Genomic DNA, 22,785 nt, shown 5'->3' with positions numbered 1-22,785 from the left:
GCATCAAACACACTCCAGTATAGGATCCACCTGTAAAGCCAAACCAGCTCAGCCAGGAAACTATTAGGACACTATCATTGACTTCTAGTTCTCTAAAGTTACAGCCTAGCATCCCCCATGGCCTGAGCACACCCCACTTTTACCAGTAGCTTATTGTTCTCTTTACTGCTCTTCCAAAAGACACAAACCAAACATTCACACATAGCACTACAGTGAAAACTCCACTGTAGATTTTTACTGGAAAAAGACTAGTGTGCATACGGCTTCCACATGCAGCCACAATTTAAACTATTTATTTATCATATTGTTCTTCAAAGCAGGGCAGAACATGCTTTGAAGGGAGTCCAGTGTTCTCTCCCAAAGATTCCCCTGTTGCCATGAGCTTGTCACAGACAGCAACTTGCACACAAGAGTGTCATGGGAGGGAGGAGGCTACTGAGGCATAAACGGGTGCCTATAACCATTAACAGCTTTTTCTTAGCAAGGCCATAAGGGAATCCAGGCTACCTCAGCAACAGTGGTCCCCTAAGAACTGCCTTTCTCTTCAAGAGAACACCAAGCATTTGCACTAGAGGCATGGACATTTTTCTCTTCTAGGACCAAGATTTCACAAAAAAACCCGACACAGGCATTAGGAAAGAATACTGTAAGAGACGCCCTCATAAACATCCAATTAGTAGTTTCTATAGATGTTAATAATAACAACAATAACACAGGATTTCACTCCAGAAGCATTTACCCAGTGTTCTAGAGAGGGAAATTCAGATTCATGGAAGAAACGTGTAGCACTGAGGAAGTTGTAGAAACACCAGTTTAAAAGCTTCAACAAGATATCCTAAAACTCAGGGGTAGTACCACACCAAACCAAGGCACTCATTCCCCTCTTCAAGAAGTGCTCAGGGGAAGTGTTTAGGATCACAAATATTGTTCAGAAATTCACCCCACTGCACTTCCTTCCCATCCTAGAGAAATGTTCGCTCCCCAACAGACTAGGAGCTGAGAGAGGAGTTGGGAGTTTCCTCAGGCCCCCCATCAGAAGCAGGCAGGGATTTCTCTTGGCCTGTAAGTACACTGCCATTCAAAAACTCATTCAGCACTCTCCACCAGAAAACCACTGCGACATTACTACTGCGACATTACTACTACCAGCAGCACAAAGTGTTGAGAGCTCTCACACAGGGGCCAACCCTAGAGTTGTTTGGGGCCACTGGCACTCTGGGGAGGGTTATCCCCATATTGGCCAGGTGGTAACAGAAATCACAGTTGGGGGTTTCAGGTGAGATGAGAAATACAGGGGTCCCCATATTAAGAAAAACGACCTGAGTGGGCTGCAGGTAGGACGGGGAACAAAAATGAGGGTCATGTGTGAGGCAGGAATCTCTGTGAGGACAAAGGCCACACGTGGGGGCTCTGAGTGGGTGGGGGCTCCAGGCGGGGTTAGGCACAGGGTGGGGTGGGGGCCAGGCCTCGGGTAGAGAGGGGCCGGGTTGGGAATCAGCGGGCGGGGATGCGGAGGGGAGCCGGGCGTGAGGATGCCGAATTAAGGGTACTCGGTGCGGGGATGCACGGCGGGGTCAGCACCGCGGACAGCGCCCGGCCCATCCCGGCCACCTGTGCGCGGCGCCGACGAGACGGAGGCGCAGGGGAAGGAGGGAGGGAGTGAGGGCGGCGAGGAAACGGGGCCAGCCCGGGCCGAGCGGCGCCCGGGCGGGGAGGCGAGGGCGGCGGGGACAAGGACGCGCGCTCCCCACCTGGGCTGTGGCTGGATCTCAGGCGCCTTCCACAGAGACACTGCAGCATATGCGAGCCTTTCTCCAGGAGAAGCCTGAGAATCCTCATGGATTTCACTTTGTGGCGCCCTCCTGCTCCTCGGAAAAGGGACCGGCCCCGGAGCGGCCGGCTCTCAGCGGCGGGGCGTCGGGCCCCCTCGCCGCCAAACTTCCCGGCCCATCGCCGCGGCCCCGCCGCGCCCGGGGGAGGGAGGGGGACCCCGCCGCCACTTCTCGGGACTTGTCCGCCGGCGGAGGGCCGGCCGTGCCGGGAAGCGGGGCGGGCTGGCTGGAAGGACGTCAAGCCCTAGAAACACGCGCGGCCGGCTCCCAGCCCTGCCCCCTGCCGGCACAGCCCCCGCCGGGCCGGGCCGGGCCGCCGGGACCCCCCCGCCGCCGGGGCTCGGCCGCTCTGCTCCTCCGGCGGGGGCTGTGCCGCTTTCCCCCCGACACCGGGTACCGGTCCCGCCGTGCTCGAGTTCTGCGAGTCCCGGCGGGGAGGGAGGAAGGGAGAAAGGGAGGAGACAGCCCCGCCGCCCGCCCCAGCAGCGCCGGGGCCGCCGTGCGGGGCCTGGCAGGGCTGGTACCCGCGGTGCCCCAGCTACAGACGGCACCGAGCGCGGCCCTGCCGGGGCTCCCGGGGCTCGAACTGCGGGCCGGCAACGGGGCCGGGAAGAAGAGACACCTCTGGTATCAAATCACCGCTGGGTGCCGGTGCCCAGACGGGAGGGCTCCCTAATGAGCACGCTATAAACGAAGAAGCCTCCGTCTTCCCACCTGCCCCAAGGCACCAGCCTCCTGCGAACGGCGCTCCATTGAAACTCAAGGTACCTTCTCTTTTACCCGTTTTTAAACTGTCGCTGTTACAGCGCTGCAGACTCAAGTCAATGTTGGCGCTGCACAGAGAAAGGTAGGGCACATATTTCACATGCAAGGATGGGAAACTAACCAGAACTGTCTCCAATTCATGAAATTACACAAAATCCACAGCATAAGGCTAGAAAGAACAGGAGCACAGAAAAATTCCTTTGACAAAACAGTACTATCACATACAAAAGCGGTTCAAAATAACTCTTTCACCTGAATGAACTCCGATAGTGCACTAAAAAGCAGCTCCCTCTGGGACAAATAGGAACCCAGCAGAAGGGTGAATTTTTAACTGAATTACCTTGTGCTCAAGCAGGGTTACCTACTCACACACCATCTTCCAAAACCTTCTCTGCTTTTGTTTCCCTTAATACCTGGAAGAAGTGACCAGACACACCAGACCTGGTGTGTCTGACCAGCTCACGAGATGAATATTTTCCAGAGAATGCACTCTAGGATATAACAAGCTTCTGGCCAGCACTTCAGTGGTATGAGAGTGGGGATACACACTTAGATGTTAACATCTAGATCAGAGTACTGAGGCACATAACCCAGGTGTAACAAAAGAGATGCTGTTTAGGGGTGAGAATCTATCAAGCATGTGTGGCAAAATGAATATTTTTGAGAGCATCTGGAGTCTTTCATGCCCTCAATAAATACTCCACAGTTTTCAGATTTACTCTTGAATATAAAGGGGGGGAAAAAAACCAATTAAAATGCTAAACATTTTATGAAATGGTAGCTCTTATTTTTCCAGTCAACTCTACTTCATATGCTAAAAACCAGCACTTATCTGGAAGCAAAGCCAGTAGCATACAGTTGAGGACTGTTAGAAGGATGGAAGATGTTACTAATATCCCTGGGATTCATGTTAAACTCAGTTTTTGTTATCTGCTGTGACTTAGGCTGAAAAATCATCACTCTGTCTTAATTTATAAGCTATTTTAGACAGGACCTTGCACATGCACGAAGTCATAGCAAAAAGCTGAATGAAACTGCCCTTCCCCATGTCCCCAGTTACCCAGGATCATTGCTCCATCACACTCCTCAGCAATCCCTGCTCCACACCCATCATGAAAGGCTATGGTGCCATATCAGGGCACATACCAAACTGAGACTACAGTGGCTACCTCACCCTTCTCCCAGAGTTGTCCTTCAGTCCTCTGCTACACCTGATCACCAGAGAACCAGCCTACAGCCCTGCTGGAACAAGGCCAGAAGGAGTGTGCACCCTGAAGCCCTAAAACAGAACTGGTGGTTCTCCAGTACTTCAGTAATAGCATAAACAAATAATAGTCCTCTTTCTGCAAATGCTTCAGCAGCATGTTTGAGATGAGAACAATTCTGGATCTGGCTGATCAAGTACAGTACAGTGAGATCCAAAGTCAAGGTGCCCTCCTTGCTTAGCAGCCAACATGGAGCTGTAAGTGAGGGGCTCTCATTTAGGGATGCCAGGACTGAAGTGCAGCACTAGTTAAGAGGGAAGAGTTGCACTTAGATGTTATATGTATCAACCTAGCATAGAAATAGGCAGATTTAGCTCATTAACATGCAAGGGCAAGTGCCTTGGACATGATACAGATGTTTGTTAGAATAAAAAGTGAAAATGCAACAGGTAGCTGAATTTTGAGACCTCTGTTCATTAAACTAAACACAGCTGTTCCTGGAAAATCTACTCAAAATAACCCATAAAACCCACTAATAAAATAATCCCCGTTTCTTTGGGGAGTTTCCATCACCTTGCAGCAAGGCTGATAATCCAGCCTTTGTGGGCACATTCTAAGGGGTCAGTTCCTGAGTCACATTAGAGGAAAAGAGGGCAGACTCAAACCAGTGAAAAGAATGAATATTACCTGACATTTCCAAAGAAGGGCCGTAAGGACTGCAACAAGCACGTGCTCTTTCCAACTGAGTAGATTTAAGTAAGTTTAGACAGCAAAATGGAAGCATAAAAATGGTAAAGGAAGAACTGTGATGCATATGACTCAAGAGTTTACATGCTACAAAATACTCAGTAATATCATGTATCCAATTAGGTAAATCTTAGCCCAGTAAACAAAGCTTAAAGAATTTGAAAAGATAAATGGAGCTGACATAAATCGAGACATTGCTAGATGTGTTAACTCATTTAAATCTGAAAACAAGGTAAACCAAAATAAAATTTACTTCAGTGCAGAGAGACAGCATGTACCCAAACAATACTTCAATGGGACACAGTGGTGCATAAATCTCACTATGGCTCCATTGATGAGCTCACACTACTAAATAATAATGCTAATAACATCTCAAAAGTTACTGTGAAAATGCTAGAGATATTTAAATTTTTAGCCACTGGTGGAACACAGGTATTAGAAATGATAGTGAGCTTGAATAAAAGCAGAGATTGCATTTGCTGGAACACAAAGAAAGCTGTGAAAGCCTTATTGAGGTCAGAAGACATTTACAGGGAACACAGTGTCATGTGTGTTTCTCCCTTATTAAATTAAAATGCCATTGGCCTTCTGAAGCACTGAACAGAAACGAGAATATGTTTAGGATTATGGAATTTAAATTAATACCTTCTGCTAAAAAGAGGAATGTACTGCACACTCTGATCAGAGAAAAATAAGGTGATTTAGCCGACAAGGCTCTTTGCTAGGTATTAAAATAGCATAATGTGTGTGAGTTCACCTGTTACAAAAGCCAAAAAAGAAAGAAAATCTACAAAAGCTCCAAGAAGAGAGTAGCTGGAAAGCTATTTTCTTTGTGTTCAAACACAGGCAGTAATAATCTTTCAGGGTGCTGGGTCTATGCTGTTTTGTTGTCACCCATACTGAGTGGTAGTTCTTTGGATATTGTGTTGGGTGCACAGACAAACAGCTTGTGCAGGTGTGTTATTTCTGGTTGGTTGGTTTGGGTTTTGCTGCAAGTCTCTGCCCTTGTTGCATTTTCTGGCCAAACACAGGCGGATATGATGAGAAAGGGCCCATTAACCTTAAGAGCTTTGTTCAAGCTGGTGCTGACGCAGAGCTTGCACCTTGTCCCTCTCTCTGTAAATCCACAAAACTCCTGGCACTTGGTGCTCATTTCTCCAAGCTCACTCCATGGGTCTGATATGTGATCACTGGCTGCATATTCTTCAGCGGTGGCAGAGAACCACTCCACAACACATCTCCTTGCAAGAGCAAAATCTACCAAAACGGGCCAAACCCTTTTCAGTGCAAACCACTGTCACCACTGTGCTCTCTGGATGTTTCTGCTTACCCTTTTCCCCTTCTTGATGAAGCTGGCAAGGGACATAACAGCCACATACAGCTCCTACTGCACCCAGCTCCACCAAAGCACAGCACAATCACACCAGAGACAGTGGGAACTGCAGCACAAAGGTGAGAGGTTTGCTGAAGGTCACATAAGAAATTTGTGGACAAGTAGGGAATCATCTGTCAGCCCTCATTCTGGTGATTTAATGAGAGAATTAGTCTCTTCCTGATCAGGATAAAACTGCACTAAGGCAAAGAAAGATTCTTCTGAAAACTCTACCATGGATAAAGTATACCACACACCTTCTGAGAGCAAATAAAAGGTGCAAAAATAAAAAAAGCTTGATTTCGTACATCAGACAAGAAAGATTAATTTCTTAGTTGCTTTTCTGAGCAAGAGTGAACAGAAACCACCAACTCCAGGTCTTGCTGGAGAGACTGGCTTGGTAAAATCTCAGCCCTTTCTGAGCTCACCAGAGCAGGTTCCAGAGCAAAAGAAAAGATGTCCCATAGCCTTGATCATTTAATAGGTTTATCCTCAGACACATAAAGAGCTTATAGTAAAGAGCACTCAGGAGCTGAATTTCCTGACATTAAGAAGAAATCTAATATTACATGTAAAGAAGGCTTTGTGTCTCCAGTCTGAATTAGGGAGAAGTGGTTATTCTGAATATTTTTCAGTAAAGTGACACTTCCTCAGAACCTGAACTTCTAGGGCATCTCCAAACATTTTGGCAGTAGTATGAGCAGCACAGAACAGATACTCTGGAAAAAGTAAGGTAGCCAGACACTGTTCTTTCCACCCACTGCCACTGGCCAGAAGATGCCCTCATCTACAGGATGTCTCACAATGTGATTTTAAGAACCCTGGATGGATTTCTCCCCAACTACTTTTTATACTCATTTTTGGAAACCAGTAATACCATTGGCCTCCTAACCATCTTTTGGAAAGGAGTTCCACAGGTTAATCATGTGGCAGGAAAAAGCTTTTATTAGTTTAAAACTCCTTCTCTATAGCTCCATTTAATTATTTAATGCTCGCCTTAACTTCTAAGGTGAGCATTATAAGATTATATTGTGAAATAGTAATTTTATGTTCTCCATAACAGTCATGGTTTTATACACCTCTGTCGTATTTCCTTCTTCAATTGTTTCATTTCTGAAGGCACCTGAAAATGCCTAATCTGTTCCATCATTCCCTGGGCGGCAGCTACTCTTCACGCTCCACTGAACTTGTCATTGTTTCCTGTGCCTTTCTAGTTCTATCACATCTTTTCTGAGACAGGATAACTGGAGCTGCACACAGTACTCAAGGTGCAAGTGCTCCAGGGATTTCTAGCTCAGCAGGTTGATAGCTCCTATTTGCTTGCTGCACCTTTTCCAATAATTTCTGCTTGCATCTGCTGAGCTAGCACTTCTGGAGAGATTCACTTTCTCTGTGGTCTTTTTCCAGTGAGGAAATGTGTGAAAAGGACCCTAGTAGCACCCCTTACCCTTATATATATATATATATATATAAATATATATAAAATATTTATAGATACATCCCTCCATATGTTTGGGTTTCATCAATGGGTGCATTACCCTGCACTCCTCCCCAGTTTCTACTGTTGTTAGTTCAGCAGATGCTCCATATCACATGTTCCTTCTGCAGCTCCTTTATGTCCATTTCTGTTTCTCTTACTTCAAAGACTTTGTCTCTTCTTCATCCTCTCACTCTTCAAGATCATTTAAGAGCATGGCCAAGATTGCACAGCTCAGTCCCTCTTCACTGGCAATTTCCCCACTGATGAGACCTGCCCTTTTGTTCTTCAGGGAAAACACCCAGTGAAGAGGCATCTAAGAAATCCAGACTTGTGTCTCACCTTTCCCCAGCTGCTCAGGGAACATTAAGGAATCTGGGGGGTGTTCCTCCCCACAAGAGGCATGCAGCCCCTTACCCAGATGACCAAGCCCCACAGGATGGCTGCTGTGATTTTTTGCAGATGTAGTTCATGGCAAACCTCCAGATGTTGCCACATTTGTCCTTTGAACCTGAGAGCTGCACAAGCACCTTCTAGGTGCAACTCTCTGTTGGGTTCAAGTCCCCTGCCAGCTGTGGTTGCTGTTCCACATCTGCAGCCCTTCCAAGGGAAAACATGCTGGAAGGCAGAAGATCTCCCCTGCCTGCCAATCCCTCCAGGCTCAGAGGTTATGAGAGAGGAAAGCAGATTAAAGGGCTGTAATGCAGCCAGCACAGGAAGATCTGACCCACAGGGCTCCAGTAATTGAGGTTATTAATCCACAGTAGGTAATGATGGCTTTGCCTGAGGCATGACCCAAGTTGTGGGGGCAGCAGATCACAGTTGAGCCAGGGTTTGGGGTGGGCAGCAATCCAGCCTGCTGGCCAGCAGAGCTCCTAGGCCCTGCCCAGTGACAGCACCTTGGCCCCTCTGCTTTCAGCAGGCAGCCACCGAGGCACAGCCAGAGCTGGAATGGGTGCAGCTTCCAAATTCAAGATGTGCTCTTGGCTTTCCCCCCAGCTCCCTGCGTGAAACATGAACAACTGGCAGGCTGCTTCCTCATCTAGGAGTGCAACCAATCCATCCACCTCACAGGGAAAAGTTGTCGGGCTTATTAAAGGGGATTTTCTAAGGGTAAAAGTACAATAGACCAACCATGCAAAAAGCCATCTCCCCTTCCCCTCCAGCAAACTCACTCCTAATGTTCCAGAGGGCATCTGAGGTTGGGAGCAGCAGCTGTGGAAGCACGAGCCTCCCCATCTGCCTACTTCCAGTGACACTTACAGAGCCTTTTACTGTTGTCTAGACCTGAAGTGTATTTATTCTGGCATGCTAACATAACACATGTGGCACAGCCTCATCAAGACAAGCAAGTACTTGCCTAACTGCCTGCCTTGGGAATGATGGTACAAGAAATGCTTTCTGCTCCAATTCACAGCCGCTCCAATGACAGAAAAGCCACTATCAGGACAACACAGATCAGATCCTCACTCATTAAGTGACCACTATGGCTGAAGAGTGCTCAGAAACACATCTGAAACAGATTTCTCTAGAAAGACCACTATTCTGGAACATGCAATATGCAGTGCCTGCAGTGTAGCACAACTACGGCCCTTTATCAGACCGATACACAGACTTGTACCTGCTGGTTCTGAAAGGAAGAAAATTACAAAAGCTAGGTATTAAATAATAATATTACAGCACAGTTATAAAAAGTCTATGTAGGTAAAGGAAAATTAATGTTTCAAGAGATCTGAAGATGGGATTTACAAGACCTTTATAAGAGCCACCCTTGAAATCCTGGGTTGTTAGGACAGGACTTCCTACTGGGTACATTTTTTTTTCCAGGTGAACTTAATTCTTGTCTTGAAAATTTCCTTTTCTGAGACTCATATCATGTAGTCCTCACCATAATGCAAGAGAGCTAACAAAAAAAAAAAAATCTGTCTCTTTCTAAGAGTACACTATTACTTTGGGGAAGTTGAAAAAAAAATTAACATGTTATTTTCCTTAAAATGACATTTTTCTAAAGTGTCTCAACTTTGCCGAAGTACTTTAGCAATATTATGAAAATAAAATTGCAAGGAAAGGCTTTGATCTCATAAAAATAAAACATTTCTGTAAGATTCTCAAACAAAGTCAGACAATGAGGAATACCAGGAGTGTTTGGCTGACAGCGTTGTGAACAGAGAAGAACTTGACTTGTTCCCCATTAGCCCAAAAGTCCCCTCTGCTCTGCAGCCCCCTGCACATGGATATCCACATATCACACACCAGCTTCATGGGATAGAGAAGGTTTTTTCTCTGTTTATAGTTTCACGACAAATGGTGAAGGCAGTTGGTATGACCAAGCTCAGACTGTGCCAGCTACAAGGCAGAACCACTTTCTCTACCTCTGCTGTAAGAGAAAACCCAAACCTGAGTAACACATTTTAGGTTCTTTTTTTGCATTTGACTCATGGTCTAGCATCTTTAAAGGTTTCTATTGTTAGCTTTTCTCTGCAGCCATTAGAACCAGGAAATCAAAATATGCCAAGTTACCATTCGTACATAATGGCTCAGGGATTTAAGAAAGGCCCCAAATCTTCTAAAAGTTAGCAGCACCAGTTTGCAATAACCACACCAGTGACAGGTAACATGGCTGGCTCCCAGGGACAGGAATCATTGCTGACATGTGACATACTCAGTAATGGCCTTACCCTGCTTTTGCTGAAAACACAGCACTGCCAGCCCACAGGCAGCTCAGAGTGATTATCAGCCTCTGGAGAACTCTGCTCCCCTATAAGAACATAAAAATCCTGCTTTCCTCAGCAGCTGAAGATATTTCACTTAAGATGGAATAAAGATTCTAGCAAATCCCATTCCAAAACATGCATAATCTGGCAAATCAGGGAGGAATAAGAAGCATTCAAAGTCAAAGATGAAGCACTGTTTATGTGATTATTGCTGTGGAGCACAGCAAGAAAGAGGAAATCACAAAAGATGGATGACCAATGGGTGGAATTTCAAAAGAGGAGTAAAATACAGGAGGAAAATGCTTTTGTGTGTGAGCAGATAAATCAACTAGGCAATTCTTTATCAGGCATTACCAGAGGCCTTGAAGGTGAAGCACTGCACTGATTGTCTACTTCCCACAGGCATAGTTTAAAACCTGGACCACACCCCACACATGGCACATGAGATGGACCTGGCACAGCACAAAATGCAGCTCAGCACAAGCTAAAGCTGTAAATGCAACCACAGAATGGACCGAGGAAGGGTTAAAGGAGACAAGGGTGGGTGCAGAGGATTTTCCAATAATGTTAGAGAGATGGGGCTAGATTCTGATCTGCTATAACTGATACTGCTGCAGGAGGTCTGAATTTAGCCCATGCATTTCAGGCACTGGTACTTTATTTTTTTTCTGACAGGCACTTTAGGGATGCAAAGCTGAAATCATAAAGCTGAGCTGCTGCTCCGTCAGCATGTGCTGAGCTATTTATGAGTCACTAAAACACACCTTTTCTAATTCTCACCTTAGCTTGTGAATGGCATGTGGCCAGGATGCCTTTTCCAGCTACTTGAGAAAAGTCACCACAGCGTGCTGTGTGCCAGGCTGTTGGCAGAGCCACTGCACTGGCTCTGCTACAGGACATGTTTGACCTCCAGCCAGACCTGCATTAGCCCTCTGCCTGTTTACACTGGGACAGTCACAGACATTATCTAAACAGTGTCACCCAATGGCAGCAATAAATTTTGGGAATTTCCCTCAAATGAGAAAGCCTCTGCAGAATTAAAAACCACAACTGCAGGCTTGAGTTGTCCTAAGTCCCCAGTGCTGCCTTAGCCCCACACACCATTTCTGTCCCTGCACAAAGGATCCTACCAGGTACAGGGGGCTGACAAGTGAGTGGAATCACAGCCACCACTTTCCACTCCCAACAAGCTGCATCCTGCAACTCAGCAGGGAAACAGAAGTTACAATGGGGAAAAACGTCCAATTAAAGCACAGCTGTTCTGAGCCAGTTCTCATGTGTCATGCATCCACATCCTCAGACCACTGACAAAACTATTTCCTTTCAGCTGGCATTTGCTTAAAGCCCCAACACAGAGGCAACCTCAACTATGCAGCATTCAGTTTCACATAAACCTCCTTAGATGTTACATCCCAGCAGTGAGGATTCCATTTGCTCTATCTAGATATCTTCAAGGCCAGCCCCACATCCAAATCCTTACACTCAGAGGCTTGACTTATTTTTCTCCATCACTTTGGTTCCTTGACTGTTATCCTGATCCCAAAGGGGATTTTCCATCTCCCACTCCCCTTCTCAGCCAGCTGCTGTGCACAGATTTAGCAGGATGACTCAGAACCAGGGAATGACAGCTCAACATTTTCCTGCTATAGTGCAATCAGTGCCTGTCTCCAGAAGGTCCTTGGGTCAGGATTGGAGGTTCTGCACAAGGGAAAGGCAAGCAATGGCTGCTTTCTGAGGAAAAACAGACCCAACTCCATGGGACCTCCTGCTGCTTCCCTCTGTCACAGCCCCAACTTGTCCTTGCTTAAGTCTCACAGGAGCAGCTGGTTGTAAAACACAAGTTTAGCTATTTGCTTTTCATGACAGCAGAGCCCCAGAGCTCCTGAGGTCAACGCCAGGCACTCTGTGAGCAGCACACGACACTGGAAGCTGTGAGGAATAGGAAGGGGGGCTCCCAAGGTGGTGTCTTTTCCTTTTCCCTGCTGAGTTACAGCAAGTGTCACAGCCACATCATCTATTTTTCATTCCCCCGTGCTCAGTGTCAAGCCATAATTAAGCCATAAGGAATCCAGCACCACTCAGCAGTGCACAAAGGCACTCTGGCTCAGCTCTGCAGAGCTGTATGCCTTAGTGTGCAGTGTTGCAGGAAGGAGGAGAGTCTGATACCAAAACGCTCCCAATTTTTGTACACTTCACTCCCAGAACTGCAGCAGTAGCAGTGAGAGCAAGGCAGGGCACAGAAGAGCCTGGCTCCTCAGCCTGCTCCCTCAGTCACCCCCTGGGTACAGCAGGAGCTGTCAGGCAAGGCCACAAATGCCCAAGGTGGTTCATGTCAGCAGCCAGCGGCACGAAGGCAAGCAGGCAGAAGGATCTGTCTCAGGATGATGCTCTCAGAGGACAGATGGTCAAAGATAACTTCTGAAAGAGTGCTTAAGTGGAACTCCTGCCTCTCCACACAGCTGCAGTAACTCAGAGCCTTTCCCCAGACCCGAGGCATCACTAAATCTGCAGCTGGGGAGAAGAGCTTTGCTGCCAGAGCCCATGGATGTGCACTGGACACAGCATGGCCATGGGTCAGACTGTCCCTGCAGAGGAGCAGGCATCACTCACAGGGAGAGCCAGGGATCCCTCCTGGTGCTTGGGCACCTCCACACTCACCACCCTGCCCCTTGGCAGAGCTCCCCTGGGCTCAGGCAGGGCACCTGGACTGTCTCTCTGCCCATTTATCCAGCCCAATTCTCAATGAGCACAGAACACCTGGCAGCCCCAGTCTCCAGGTAAAACTTGCAGTGCTTTTGATGAGCTAGAACAGATAACAGCTTTACTTGTACAGCATTGGGGCAAGCATCTGGTAATGGGCTACATTAACACAAAGTAAATTAACAATCAGGTGCAACCTTGGAGCTGACATCTGCTCCAGACTGTGGCATAGTCAGAGCAGCTAAAAGTGAGACAGAGCAACTCCTGGGCAACAGCTCATAGGGGAAAGCTTGCTCTGGTCTGTCAGGGATGCAGGCAGAGTGCTTGGATAATCTCATTTTAAAGTATTGTTCTGCTCTTCCCCAACTTGCTTTACTAGTTAGATACTCACCTTGTAGAAGCTGTTGGGCCATGTCTTTGGTACCCCATAATTTTTCTTCCACAGTGGCACTCTCACCAAGGAAGGTTTCATGAAAGTTGCCTGCTGAGGCCAATTATCATTTTCCTTATGGGTTTTTACACAAATTAGGATTGATGGAAATGGGCTCTTGGCCATCCTGCCACACAGCAGCTGTGTTTGCACCGCACTTCACTGAGACCCTGCTATTTACATCTAATATTCCAACTTTTCAAACTTCCTTTTATTTCATGTTACAAGTTTCTTATTTCCTCACCATCTCTTTGTAACATCCTAATGTCCCTGCTAAGATTTTACACACCAGAAAAATCCTGCTGAAAACAGAACTCAAATATAAAGAAGGTGATGGTTCAGCCCAGGGTCAGGATAGTTAACACAGACACGAAATGCTGTGTGCAGACCAGTATGAGGCTCTTAACACATCACAAGGCATTACAGAAGACAGAGCAGCTGCCATCCATTTTCCTAAGGGCAGTAGCCTTGAATACCCTTTCATATTCTTACTGCTGTCAGGATTTTCCTACCCCACAAGTACTCCTGAAAAATAGGGGAGATTCCTGGCGGCTGGGACCAAGCAGGAGCACAAGGATGCTGTTTCTGCATGTGCTGCAGTACAGCAGTTTTGCCATGTGAGAGGCCCAACTGGTCAGCATACCTCCCCAGAGCACAGGTTTATTCTGAAGGCTTTGGCTGATTCTTATTCTTTACACAAAGACTTCACTCACAATTTAAGCATCACAATGGTTTACAGAAGCTTTCCTCTTTGGTGATGTGGAGTTTAGCAGCAAACATTCTGCATACTTAAGGGTTATAAATGATACTATCTGTTTTTAGGACTACAGGCAATACTTTCCCATAGTTTCATGGTTGTACTGAAATGGGTTCTTGACTACAGGCAGCAGTAGGGGTCACTGTAGTGTATGTTAAGTGGGAGAATTCAACTAAAAAATCTAAGGGGAAAAAACCAACAAGCTGCAGCATCTTGTGACAGCTCACCCCAGAAGACCTGTCAATCTGCCAGGACTGCATTACCCAGGAGCTGGGAGTGAAGCTAAACCATCCACTGTCTAATGCTCAAGAGCTCTTTAACCCACTCCATCTTCAGCTGCTTTCCGTTGCTGGCTGCTTTTAACCTAGTTTTCAATCTCCAGAACTCTTATTTCTGGCTGCAGCTTTCATTAGAGACACACTCCCCATTCAATTCCTTCCAGAGATGTAGGCTACATCCCCAAAGTGCCTTTTTGGGAAAGTTGTCTGATGCACTTGCAGCCAGAGGGTGCAGTGCCCTGGAAAACAGGGAGGAATCTAGCTTGCAAAGTGCATTTTTCCCCTCAGTACTAAGAAGCCAAACCCCACTGGTGAATTTTGTAGATGGGATTGTTCTTTCCTAACCATTGCAAGTTTTGTTTCTAAAGCTGATGGGAAAGACTGTTTCTTAAGGACTTGGAGAGCTCTTCTCCTTTTGTCTCTTTCCCTATCCTTTTGGAGTGGTTGGTGATTCATTACTTCTGTCTCTACTTTTTCACACCTCCATTACTGATTCCCTCTTATACAGGCAGCTGGGGAAGAAACAGCTTTCAGGAAGTCCCAATGATCACAGATATACCCTCATCCTCAGCTTGCAAAGTGCTTTCTTGCTGAGCTGCCAGAAACACTGATTTCCTGAAATACTCATGATTTCCTGCAGGAAAATCATCTCCTGTCACTACACAGAGAGGCTGTATCAGGGGGAATGCAACAGTTTGGAGTCCCCTCTGCAGAGGTGCTCACATTCATACCTTGTGACCTCCCTTACTGCCTGATTTAGAATCTGTCAGTCTGCATCTTGTCTTCCTCCAGAACTAGCTGTGGTCTGACAAGATCAAGATGGACATTGAAAAGAAAAGTGATTTTAAAGTGTAAAACACTTCAGTTGAAGCGTTCTCAGTTTCATACTCCATTCCATCCCCTTAGTGTTCCTGGGAAGGGGGTTCAGTGCTTTCAGAGGCTGGGGCACATGCTTTCTTTTCAGAGGTGTTCACACTCTTTTATTGTCAAGTGACAAGTTTCCCTGAGAGGGAGGGATGTAAACCTCCTCCAAGACCTACAAAGCCTTGTAGCCATGTCAGCAAAGCATCACACTTGGCCACTAAGGTCTGCTGGGAGGCTGGATTTATCAGCTCAGACACCCCAGCTGTGTAATTACACAGCCTGCAGTCTTGAAGCAGACTGAGTCCAGCCAGCCCAAAACACAGCCCAGACAAGTTTGCATCTGGCTGCAAAAGATCTTGTAAGACATACCCATGACTACTGGCATCAGCTCAAAACACTTCTTTAGTTTAGAAAGCATCAATGCCAGAAGATAGATGGGTGTGCTGAACATCAGCAGCAGAGCTGTTCCCACAGCAGCTGTGTACGTTCACAAACCCTCACAGCCCGCCTTGGCACAGACGCTGAGGTTGGCATTTCTGTCCCCACTTCACAGGCACGGATATTGCAGCAGGACTGCAATAAACAGCTCCTAGAGCCTCACACAAGCAGCCCACAAGGCCTGGAAGGAGCTGTATTACAAGAGGCTTTGCACTGAGGACTCTAGGTGCCATGTGCTGGCCTGCCAAGAAGAGGCAAGGCTCTGAAACCTAAAAGCCTGTCCCACACCTCTGGCTTCCCACCATCTCCTGTGGGGTGTCCAGTGGCTTTAAAAACAGCAAGTTGTGCTTGATGGAGGTCAAGCCACAGAAAAAGTTTGGTTATCTGCTGTCGCAGCACATTCTGTGGTTGAAGTAACCCAAATCTACCACATCCGTGTCCTCTGCCTGAACCACAAGAAGCTGTTTTGCTTTAAGGTGGCCTTATAGCTGGGCTTACTGCCCACCAGGCTTGTGGTCATACTCTCTCTCAGGCTAATCCAGCACAAAAGGCACTGGCTGCTCTCCACTGCAAACCTCTGCCAAGCTGTGAGATAGATGGAGCTGCTTATAAAATGTATCATAAATTGGAACAGGGTAAGAAGCTAACAGCAATTGTTGTGCTGAACATAGCAGCCTACGTCCCCAAGGACCTCAGCACAGCTGATTTACAAAAACACACACTCAAAACAACAAATGTTTTTGTAATTCAAGAAATTTCCCATAAAACTAAACCTCTGCAAGACTTTTTCTATAAGATCTCATTTGAAAACCTGCATAAATCATTCTTAAGTGTTTGCTTTAAGTATGTAAACACTAGAAACACCCAGTGCAGTACACTGGGGAAAAGCACATACACATCATGCCCTTGTATTGCTTTTTTCATTCTGGGTGATGAGTTTGTGATTTCACATCCCACCCCACACCTACCCAGTCAATAACATTAACAACTTTTTACTTCTTACAACCAAGGTACCTTTCAGAGCTCACCTGGTTGGCAACTCTATCAAGACCACGAGTCCTGCATGGGACAGAGTTCTGGCAACACATGGCTTCCCAAATGCACAAAGCAACAAAAAAAAAAGCCCAAAGCTGGAAGCTGAAACTAAACAAAGCAAAGTTCAGAAGTATTTAATGTTGAAGGTGATAAAGCATTGGAACAATTTAACAAGGTGAGTCTTCCATCATGGAAAATTTCAAAGCAAGAGGGGATGATGTTTTCTTTATTCAGCACTGCACTTCAAGCAGGAGTCAATTGAGGGCAGTCTGTGACCTGCACTCCACAGGAGGTCAGACTGAAAGATCACAAGAGCCTCTCTGACCCCATAACCCAGGAATTAATACCTGGGAGGAGTTTCTTGTAAAATCTATCAAACCACTGCCCTTTAAATCCCTACCTACAGCTTCTGTGCTATGAAGTCAAATGGAAAATCAATTAAAGAACAGGGAAAGTGGGAAAGGGAAGAAACAAGAAGCTACTGACTGATGAATGCACAGTGAAGGATGATGGAGGTTTGAACATTGCCCCTGCATCACGCTGAGCAGGATCTGTTCTGAACTCCTGGAGATCATGGGATGTAGGCTGTTACTGATTCCACTAGTACTCATGTCCTTTGCAGGTAATAGAGGACAAGGTTTGCATTTTGCAGGACTACAAAACCTATGTCACTCCCAAACTCTGAACTCCCCACTACACAGACAACCGAGCTACAAAGCTATTATTCTTTCATTTGAACATTCCAGTCAAGCAACCTTTGTCATTATAACTGCAGACCAAAAGAGAGTGCACACAAACTACAGGAAAAAAACCCAACACTAAACTCAAACTAGAAATCCAACCAAAAAACCCCAAAACTGCTGTTTCATTATTATTGTACTGCTGCTTTGGAATCAGAGAAAATATAAACCTCCATCAGCAGATCTGGATTCCTCAATGCAGCTCAGAAACTTGGCAGGGGACTGTTCAAGGAACGGAAACGAGACTGCACAGATCCTCAGGAAGCCACCAGAGGGTAGCAAAGCATTTTAGAGAGCAGCTGACAGAGGCCCAGGCAAAGCAGCCTGATCTGTACCTGCTTCTCCCTCCTCACTTTCTGGTTGCTATTTCAGTTATTCAGGAAAATTACAATTTTATTCATGCCTAGCCATTCCAATTTCAATTGCTACCTTGCTTTCTTCGCAGATGAGAAGGAAAATTTATATTTCAATTATTCCTACCCTTCTCCCTGAAAGAAGCTTGTTTCTCCCTTTTTTCTTCACAGTGTGCATCCCTCCCCAGCCAGCTCTCCCCTGCAGTAGTGGGCAGCAAGCCGTGTCCTGTGGGAATGGCCTATGGTTCAGCAGTGGGGTACCACCCTTGGTGGGGCAAGAGGAGGGAAGAGAGTCAGGAGGGCAAAAAGCTGTTTCCAGCAGTTTCAGAAAACTGGTTACACCAGTAGCTCCCCACATTAGGAGTCTGGATTACCCCAACATCCTTGCTAGTACAGTGTTCAGATAACACTGAATTGCTGATGTCCAGTCCTGAGGTTTTGATTGTTTCAAAGCTGTTAAAAGGAGAGGAAGAGACATAATATTTTCATAATGCATTCCTTGCCTCTCCAAATGTGTCCATTCTCCACTCTGCAGATTCCCATCCCAGTCACAGGGAAAGCCCTCAGCTCCACAAGCACCTGAAGAAGCCAATAAATCAACCTCATCCTGATCTCCCTCATGCCCTCTGCTGACTGTAAGAGTAGGAAGACTTCAAATAACTTTTTTTGTTATTATTTCAGGGTTCCTGTGTGTTAAGTCTCAAGCCAGGATGCAGGGAGTCCTGCTGCCCTGCTCTGGGAAGCTTATATGGGGAAAGGAGACTAGACAGTAGCACAGGGGAGGAGGTGGGGGGACAAGAGTCTGGATTTTAAATAGCTAACTTTTCCATGCACAGTCTGCAGGAACCAAAAATAACTCCTGAGTATTTCAGCAAATCATTCCCAATAATTAAAATTTTGATGTGTTTTCTGTCAATCCCAAATGCAGTGAAAGCCTTGAGATATATTATTCACTACAAATTATTCATCCAGCTGCACTTGCAGAGATGAAATTTTCCGTTCACTTAGACCTAAGCGCAAAGAAATCCTCCAGCCCCTAAAAGACAGTGTCTTCGATATGCGCCCATTGCTAAAAGGTACAACAAATTAACCTATCCTGATCTATCCTATTTAATTATTACAGGGATGTCTTACCTAGTAGGTTAACACTGCAGTGCAGCTGACATTAGCACTGATTAAGTTGTATCTGTTCAGAGCAGCTGCTTTCAGTCCCTATAACAGACAGGTGAAAGTCACTAAATACATTTTCCACAAATTTTACTCCTAATGCCACTATCCCACTTGCTCTACACAGGTGCTGTGCCAGACCTGAGGACCAGCCACATTGTCAGGAAGCAATGGGAGGTAGAGGAAAGGTTCTTGCAGACTTCCAGTTCTGGGAAAAGCTTCTGCCTCTGTAGAGCACTTGATTATCAGTCCTGCCCCACCAACAGCAAACACCTTTGTTCACAGGCTCTTCAAAAAAGACACCAAAGCTAAATATGCCAGAAGCATCGCTCTCTTGTAGTGCTACGAAAAATCTGTGGCATCCTTTAAATCCAGCCCAGCAGCTCACTCCGCCATTACAGCCTCTGCTTGAATTACAAATGTGAAGCAGCAGACACTCAGCACAAGAGCACAGTCTGGGCAAGATCAGTTTACAGACCTTCCTAAAGAAAGTACCCAATATATAAATGTGTTTTCATTCTCTTGGAGCTGGGGTCAGGAGACCTCAAAGGGACAACATATTTTGGAAGCATTGAGCATCCTTGATAGGGTAGTCAGAGCATGGGTATCTCAATTTGAGATTCCTCATCTGTCCAATATGTCTGGACATTTAATATAAATTAATCTGTTATTACAGATCATTCAACCAAGTTCTCCTTGACCTGCAGTCTGAGACATCCTGGGACAAGACAAGGAGCTAAAACAGGCCCTTTCTCTGTTTGAAGGTACAGCTGTTACATGGATACAACTTCTCTTCACGATTAAAAGGATGGTTATTAGGAGTGATGCGACAGGAAACCCTGGAGAATCACAAACATTTCCCTTTGCAAAAGACTGGCAATATGGGGAAACATCAGACTGAAGTTGCAGTTCCTTGTTAGGCACTTCTCCTCCTCAGTGACGTGTCACACTGTCATTCCAGAATGTCACCTTGATGGAGAGAACAACTTCTTGAGAGGAGTCATCTGCTTGGAGCAACAAAAGCCACCTCCTTCAGAAATACACCCACAGAGGTGTGCAAGGCCAGGACAATATCGTCACGTCAGGGCGTAATTAAAACTCCTCAGTAGTTACAGCTCCTCATTGACAGTCTTTTATGTAATGACTGAATGCAGTTAAGGTAACGACCTTCCCCATTCTGACATGTCTGCACAAACACACAATTACCACAGAGATGGAAAGCAGCATGAAAAACATTTTGCTCAGGGAACAAGAAAGCCAGCTAGGAGGTCCCAAGCCCTTTTCCAGCCTTGATGCTCCTGACTTCTTCACGACATTGCATCAAGCCCTGAAGGCAGGGACAGAGGCCAGAAGGTGCTTTTACATTAATAAGTCCTCCTTGCCCAGCAGATGCCCTTTCTTGGCAAAACTCTCCCTTTCTATAGACGATGGAGTATGTGTTGTTGCACAACTGACTGGCAATTTTACAGAACAAGCTTGGACCGGCTTTCTGGGGGCACAGAGACATGAGACAAGAGATACTGACAACGTCCCAATAAACAAACAAAAAAAATATCATGACAAAAGCTATCCATGGTTTCCCACTCAAGAAACATCCACCCTTAGAAGTCTGTTTTTCCTAGTCTTTTTAGTTCTTGCAGGGTCAAAGTGGATAATCAATAGTAAGGATAGAAAGATGGTCAAATCAACAGAAAGAGAAGAGTTAAACTTAAGTTTGCATGACAGAAGTTGCACAGAAGTGCTGTGGGAAGACAAAGGCATTCATATTCAGATCTGAATTAGTGAGAGCTAGATGAAATCTGGACCAAAGGATAATAAAAGCAAAAGTCTGCTAACGGTGGTTAGATCGTGTTCTCATGGAGCCTGCCTGGGTGACTCAGACAGCAGGATTTTTGACAAAGAGGGTTTAGAACAAGCCTTAGTAAAGAAAAATACCAGAAGCAATACAACACACAGCACTCTTTCACAACACCATACCTGTCCTATACACCTTTTGTCTTGTCCTGCAAACAGTGGCACACAGAGCTAAGGCCTGTAATGGAGCACAGCTCTGTCCATGTGGACCAGTAGCTGTGGACAAATCAGACGGCAGAGATTGGCACTGTGAGCTCTTTGGGAGTCCTCTCCTTTGAAACTTCTAAGATCTCATCATAATGGAAGTTACCCAGCCAGAAAAGTCCCAAAATACACAGCAAGAACAGAGCCTTTACAACTATTATAGCCCTTGCACCTTTGCATCACTGCACTAATAAAGATTCTCCAAGTAAAATTCTTACCACTAACTTAATACCCAGTCTTAGACTCAGGTTTCACTCATGTTGGTCTGCAAGCTGTACTAGCCCTGCTTGCACTGGTGCTCCGTCTGCCCACATTAACATCCTACATTTCTTGGGGAGAGTGAAATGGCACCAAACATCAGTGCTTGGCAACTGAACTTCACCATGAAGTCTTTCTGGACAGGCCTGCTTTTGTCTTCAGTCAGTCAACACACAACTGAAGCCATTTTGCCAGCATACACTTGTGCTCCTGCTAAAAGCCTTGTGTCAGGCTAACCAGTGAAGTGCTAAGGACTTCACAATCCTTGTTTCATTATGGCATTCCCTACAAAAATATGCCATTGGGCCTGGGTTCCTCCCCACCAGCTTGGAAGAAGTGCAGTAGTTTGGCTGGGTAGAGAAAAATGTTCACATTTCCCACTATGAAAAACTGTGTGAGAAAAAAGCATTTGCAGAGCATGTGGTGTAACAGGAAAGGATTGATCAGATTACCTGGAGAACTGATACTTGCCTCTACTAAAACTCTATTTCTGTTCAAAGCTCTGCTTGCAAATTCTGAGAGAAGATAATACAGGATTTTCTTATGGTATTTCAGATTAAATGCTGCATAAGAAATGCAGCATCCTCAAAATGCTGTATCTATAAGCTTCTGATTCACACATTTGCTATTTGGGGATATTAGGTATGATTCTAGTTTTTAATGAAGATATAAAACATCAGAAGGAAAAAAATCCAATTCACAATTCTATCTGTCGAGTTTAGTGTGCAGACTCCAGGTTCCACAATAACATCATGCTGTGAGTGTGCTTTCAACAGCAGCTCCAAGTGCATTCACATCAGGCAGTGGGGAAGGCACAGGCTGAGACAGATGACACCCAAAGCTCTTCTAATGCATTAAAAACCTTTTTGTCTTAAATTGATCCCATCTCAGATATGCTGAGTGTTCAGTCTCTTCTTTTTCTGGCTGATATAATTATAACTTTCGAACTGGTAAAAACTGTGATATGAAGCTTTGTAAATGAGCATTTTAAAGAGAAAGTAGGATAGAAAAATACTTAAATCAAAATTCTGGGGACAAAACACACCGGCTACATCCATACAGTTCAGCACAGTCTCAAACACAGGCACAAGGTCCTGCATCACTTGAAATGTGACTTACAGTTAAACCTCTAACCACCCAAGCCACTAAGCCAGTCTGGCAAACCACATGGTGAGCATAAAACTGACCCAGAGCATCCACAGAAAACACCTTCTGTATTCACAATCCCAGACCCTACATCTACATGAACAAACTGTGTTAAAATTCCCTTCACACCTCCCACCCCTCCCTTTCCCTAGGTTCCAGTTTTACTTCAGGAGGTTTTCCAGAACAGTTTTTTCTTTTCAATATCTCTTTGTACAAGCAACAATTTTCTTGTATTTTCTTATTCAAGGGTGAACTTAAAAGAAAAAAGGTTGCTCTTTCATAATGCATCATCTTCCCAAGCAGACCAAACAAGGTCTCAATGAAAAACCACAAGCTTTTATTTGTACCCATCAACATACCAATAAATGCACAGAGAATAACCACAGAAATAAGGAGCTTGCCACCCTTGAAACCTTCCTGAGTGCCTTCCAGAGATGTGGTGTACTCCC

General features: G+C 45.7%; 1 protein-coding gene across 2 annotated transcripts in view; it reads right to left on the bottom strand.

Annotated features, from left to right (window-relative positions):
• FGF12 (fibroblast growth factor 12) overlaps positions 1 to 22,785 on the bottom strand; it is a 217,903-nt gene that overhangs the window by 135,849 nt on the left and 59,269 nt on the right. Inside the window, exon 1 of one of the 2 annotated variants that reach the window (XM_005484929.3) lies at positions 1,752 to 1,902. The exons of the other annotated variant lie outside the window; for it this stretch is intronic. Within the exon in view, the coding sequence (XP_005484986.1) occupies positions 1,752 to 1,839 (88 nt within the window). The 5' untranslated portion in view covers positions 1,840 to 1,902. Of the gene's footprint in view, positions 1 to 1,751; positions 1,903 to 22,785 lie in introns of those variants that run through there. 2 annotated transcript variants of the gene reach the window in all.

This window comes from Zonotrichia albicollis, chromosome 9 (assembly GCF_047830755.1).
Source record: "Zonotrichia albicollis isolate bZonAlb1 chromosome 9, bZonAlb1.hap1, whole genome shotgun sequence".
NCBI lineage: Eukaryota > Metazoa > Chordata > Aves > Passeriformes > Passerellidae > Zonotrichia > Zonotrichia albicollis.
The sequence above is the reverse complement of the archived record's forward strand: the minus strand, read 5'-3'. Positions and strand labels throughout refer to the sequence as shown.